Raw genomic sequence first — 5437 nt, forward strand, 5'->3', positions numbered from 1 at the left:
TGAGTCACAGAGCAATGCGTGGTGCTCACATCCACTTATTTGGGTCCCTGGCAACTAGTGTTCCTGGTCCAGACAACATGATTTCATACACCCTGGCGCTTGCGTATCTCACAGTATAAACATTGTGACAAGAAAGCGTAAATCATGGAAGCTTGCTGTTCTCAGTTTGGGGCCTTGTTGGCAATCCCAATGCAATAGGAGAAACTCCTGCTTGCATCTGTGAGCCTCTCTCTCTCTGGTCACTCTATATGTTCTGAAGAAAGCAATATGCAAATCTAGGCTGCAGGCACTGTCTGTCTTGGTGACATACTGTACCGCCCCTCTTGTGTCCCTGAGCTTCTAAGGCTCCTATCGCGTCTGTGCCATTTTCAGCATGTCCCAGCTTTTGGTATGATGCTGCGCCTGCCTAGCTCTGGGATTCAGCTCGATAATGTGAGCAGCTCATGTGCGCACACTCTTCCTTTCCTGTCGCTTCTGTGGTCCTCAGCTCTATTTCCCATGACTGATGGGCACATCAGTGCCATGCCCCGAGGGCTGTCCCTCAGCACCTTCAGCATCAGCATAAGCACACCGCCCAGAGCAACTGCTGCCTCTTCCTCAGCTATGAGCTATGGTCAGTACAATCTGTTGATATTTTATGTCAGTACAATCTGTTGATATTTTTCACTGCTTTCCCCCTTTTAAAATTCATGCATGTATAGCTTGGGTTAAAATCTCTCACTCTTCCTGCCTTAATTATTTCTTAGAGGCCTCTAAAAGGTAGAGGACAAACCACAAGTTGATCAAAGTTCATGAACTTTCATATTTTGTGCAAATTTAAGAGGCACAGCCAAAATTTGGATGCTTATGACGTGACACTTATATAGAATTTGCCACTTAGTTATCTTTTCGATAAATGAGGCAGAGATTAGACAGCTCAATGGTGGGTTACGCGGTCTCTTGCTCAAGGCTTCAGGTTGCACACAAACATCACAAAAAAATAGGGACAGAAGCAGATCTTTTCATCAAATGGTAGCCAATCAAAATAGATCCTAAAAGTAGCCAAGCTCCTACCTAAGGAAACCACCGCCCACACTCTAGCTAGTGGGGGGGCGCGCATGCATCTGGGCCTTGAGGCCAGGGAGACCATGTGTAAAAATAGAAGAAAAAATAGACTCTTTCCCTCCCTCCTTTCCTCGCCCTCCCTTCCTCCCCTCCCTCACTCCTGCCCTTCTTCCTTCCCTCTCTCTGTCTCTATCTCTCTGCCTCTGTCTGTCTCTTTCTCTCTCTCATATATGACACAGAAAGAACTATCTGAGCTTGTTCTAAACTGTCATGAGTATTGTCTTTGTGTACTTGAATACAACATCTCACTTACTGAAGCTTTACTTTATCTGTAAAGTGAATACTACCTTAATTTTTCAATGTTATATTTTTTGTTAAAAAAAAACCTATAGGGCTGGTGAGATAGCTCAGTAGACTAATTGCCTGCTTAGGCAACCACAGGGACTACAGTTCCATCCCCAGCACCACATGCCATACCAGCCCCATCTCAAGGGCAGGATGAGCCAGTCAGAGTCCCAGCATAGTGGCATATGCTTGTAATCCCAGCGTTGGGGAGGCTGAAAGCAGGAGGATCACTCCAAGTCCAAGCTTCATAGTGAGATCCTGTAAGAACCAAATACAGAAAAAAAGAGAGTTTAAAAGGACTTATATATTATACTTAGCAAACAGAAATAGAGCTAATAGGACTATGCCTATTAGCAATACGATATTATGGAGACTAATGAGGCTTTTTCTGCACAATTGCAAATAAGATAATTTACTTTTAGTTCATTTTCAACCAATGAACAATTGTTCCCAACTTTATTCACTTTTGTTGCAATGTTGACCTCTGCCTATACGATGCATGGTGACACTTCCACACCCCCACAGACATGGATGGGGACAACCACACTGCAGTCACAGAATTCTTCCTCCAGGGACTGTCTGGGAAGCAAGAGGAAGAAGAGGTGCTCTGCGGGCTGTTCCTCTGCATGTACCTGGTCACCATCACTGGAAACCTGCTCATCATCTTGGCCATCACCTGTGACCCTCACCTCCACACGCCCATGTACTTCTTCTTGGCCAACCTCTCCGGGGTTGACGTCTGCTTTTCATCAGTTATAGTCCCCAAGATGCTGGTGAGTCATGCAGTGGGCAGCAAGTCCATCTCTTACAAACAATGCATGACCCAGATGTATTTCTTTATCATTTTTTGCAATATGGATGGGTACCTGCTGAGTGTGATGGCCTATGACAGATATGTGGCCATCTGTCGTCCACTCCACTACACCCTGATCATGAGGCCCAGACTCTGTGTCCTCCTGGTGGCCGTCTCCTGGGTCATTACAAACTTGCATGCTCTCCTCCACACTCTGCTCATGGTTCGACTCAACTTTTGCTCCAACAACACTATACATCACTTCTTCTGTGACCCCTACCCACTCCTGAAGCTCTCTTGTTCTGACACCCACATCAATGACATGGTGGCCTTCATTGAGTGTCCATTAGTGTTTCTGACACCATTTACATGCATTGTGGTTTCATACGCCTACATCTTCTCTAATGTGCTGAAGGTGCCCTCAGCCCAGGGGATAAGGAAAGCCCTGTCCACGTGTGGGTCCCACCTCACTGTGGTCTCCCTCTTCTATGGGGCAATCCTGGGCGTCTATATGCACCCTTCCTCCTCCTTCTCCCTACAGGACACGGTGGCCTCTGTCATCTTCACAGTGGTGACACCACTGGTCAATCCCTTCATCTACAGCCTGAGGAATCGGGACATGAAAACAGCCCTGAGGAAGCTAATTCTCAGATTCCAGACTTAGGACACTTTAGAGCTCAGAGGACTGCTGGATATCAGGCACTAATTTTTCATACAATCAGCAGCAATTAGGGCCCACGTGGGGCTAATACTCACGTGGGGCTAATACTGGCTACTCTTCTAATTAGTCATCTAAGATCACAGTCAAGCTTTAAATTTGCAAATGATAGGTGCTCATGCTCTTTGTGCATTTGGAGGAAGCATCTAACTTCCTGAATCTTTGTTGTCTGTAAAGTGAATACTACCTTAGTTTTTAAGTGTTATATTTTCCATTAAAAGGACCTATATGTGATACTTCGCAAAAAGAAGTGGAGCTAATAGGACTATGGCTAATAGCAATAGAACATCATGGAAACTAATGAGGCTTTTTCTGCACAATTGCAAGTAAGATAATTCACTTTATAAAACCAGTAATTTCTTTACTAAATGGGCTGATTCCAAGATAATTGTTTTACAGACAAGGAAAATGGATAATCAGATACTCAGATTTCCTTCATTTTTGGATACAGCCATCAACCCAATAAGGCACCAGCTGTCACACTTGTCTAAGAATTTCAGAAGGCTTCGGAGCTGGCTATCCTCAGAGTCAGATGAGTAGATGCTACTGTCGTCCTGGTAACTGACTCACGCAACATGTTAACTGGTCAGAACTATGTAACTAGCAGCTGTCAGTTACAGCCTAGTCTTGTTTCACCATCCTCAGCATTTGGTTGTGGCCATGTCTGGTCATTCTTCTTTGTCCCACATTTCAGTTCTTTGGTGTCTCATCGATGTGGTGTTTGGTTATTCAAGGCTTTGTTGAGATCTGTACCATAGTAAATATTTTTCTTCAACAGCATTCTCTCCAAGTCTCCTTAAAATTGCTGATTTTTAAGAATTCTAATGTGTGTGCATTTATCTTCACCCCTTCATGAATCCCATCACATGGTGGAGCTCACCACACAGGGCACCTCCAACTGACAGTGAATCCCAGGGGATGCGAGTGGTGGTGGCAAGAAGCTGGCCGCATGTGGCAAGCCTCATGTCCTCTCAGACTCATCAGATCTGTTTTAGGGGAAGCTCAGTGCGATGCTGCCAATAAAACATCATGAGCTAAGTTTTGCTGCTTGAGGGTCTAAGACATGCTTGGTTTCCGTCCTAGTCTTCCTTGCAATACCCACATCTGCACACATGTCTCCTCCCATTGTTACTCTACACACACAGTTGGGGAAAGTGCTACAGCTTTCTAATGGATGAAGACCCTACAGGGCTTAACCGAGTTCTTGTTCTTGTAAAGAAATAATGCCACCCAAAAGCTACAACTCTTGTTGCATAGGTCCTACTTTACCTTGGTCTTAACCATCCAACAGAAAAGTATAAAAACGAAGTATAAGAAGTAAAGCCATGCTGTTATGTTGAGCTGTAGGGGACTCAGGTCAACAATTTCTGACATTGCCAGCGAAGAGGAAGACCCAAACTATTATGGGCTACTGGACTGTTTTAGAATATTTTGCTGAGTTTACACACCTATAATATTCAAATAACAGAACTTAACAAAAAAGGGGATACAGATGAATGTCCATTTTGTATCTGTGTATTCAAAATGGTTAGGATAGATATACAGTTACATTCTCTTAATGAATAGAGGGATTTGTTCTAATGGTGTTTGTAGATAGGATATCATGTCCTCATCTTGTACAGCAACTAACTACTAGGAAGAATGTATGCAATGCGTTAATTATTGGAACTGTCCTACCAATTTGGTTTGAAACTGTCTCATTGCTATTTGTTTTCCAATAAAATTATGGAAAAAAAAGAAATAATGCCATATATTGGAGAATAACTGATGCCTGTGAGTGCAATGGGTGAAGTAAAACAAAATATTTCTTGCTAAAACGTTGAGGCTTGTTGAGCTGAAGAAAATTGAAATGCAGGAGCTTTCTCTTCCTTCTCCTGTTTGCCTGAAGGCGGGAGGAAGAGTCACACGGAGGTCTTTCTATCAGCCCCTCCCTTGCCTCCTAACACCAGAGCAATAAGCCCTCTCCTTCTGAAGAAGCCACCAACAGAGATGGCCCCTGCCGATGCCAGAGGAGTCCAGGAGCAGACTCCACAATCCTCCCGTGCTTTTCCCAGTTCAGGAGCCAGATGTTGTCCTTTGTCTTGTCACTCTAAGATGAGATGTTCTTTATTAGAATACTACTAAGGTCAGAGCTCCAGCCCACTGTTTTGAGAGATGGTTACTTTCCCAGAAGGTTCAGATTTTCCCTGCACAAGGCATGTCACATGTTTCTAACTCTGCTTTTGTTTCCACCTGATAATCTGCAATTTGCTAAAGGAATTTCCCCAACTAAGAATTTATGGGTTTTTAAACCAAGAATGATATTTTTTACTACCTCATGGGAAATTGGAAAATTATATTCCTAAATACCAAAAACCAGAGTAATGGAACAGAATTGTGTAACTAGAGATCTGACAAGGATACCACATGGTATGATGCAGACAGACTTCACAGACAACAAAAAGGTGGAATGGGAAGAGCCAGAGAGTGAATTATAAGATGTATTCCTCAGCCACTCTCTCCCCAAGCTCTCAGTCAACTCAGTCAAGGGTTAGGTA

General features: G+C 43.7%; 1 protein-coding gene across 1 annotated transcript; it reads left to right on the top strand.

Annotated features, from left to right (window-relative positions):
* Nucleotides 1-1916: 1916 nt before the first annotated feature.
* LOC101565464 (olfactory receptor 1361-like) lies at nucleotides 1917-2846 on the top strand. The gene has a single exon (XM_004629431.1). It carries the CDS (start codon nucleotides 1917-1919, stop codon nucleotides 2844-2846), a length of 930 nt encoding a protein of 309 aa, XP_004629488.1.
* The last annotated feature ends 2591 nt before the right edge of the window (nucleotides 2847-5437 follow it).

Source organism: Octodon degus, unplaced genomic scaffold (assembly GCF_000260255.1).
Source record: "Octodon degus isolate 3935 unplaced genomic scaffold, OctDeg1.0 scaffold00029, whole genome shotgun sequence".
NCBI classification, from domain to species: Eukaryota; Metazoa; Chordata; class Mammalia; order Rodentia; family Octodontidae; genus Octodon; species Octodon degus.

Excerpts from the sequence above, each read along its gene's own strand:
- LOC101565464 (XM_004629431.1), top strand. The coding sequence starts at position 1,917 with ATGGATGGGGACAACCACACTGCAGTCACAGAATTCTTCCTCCAGGGA.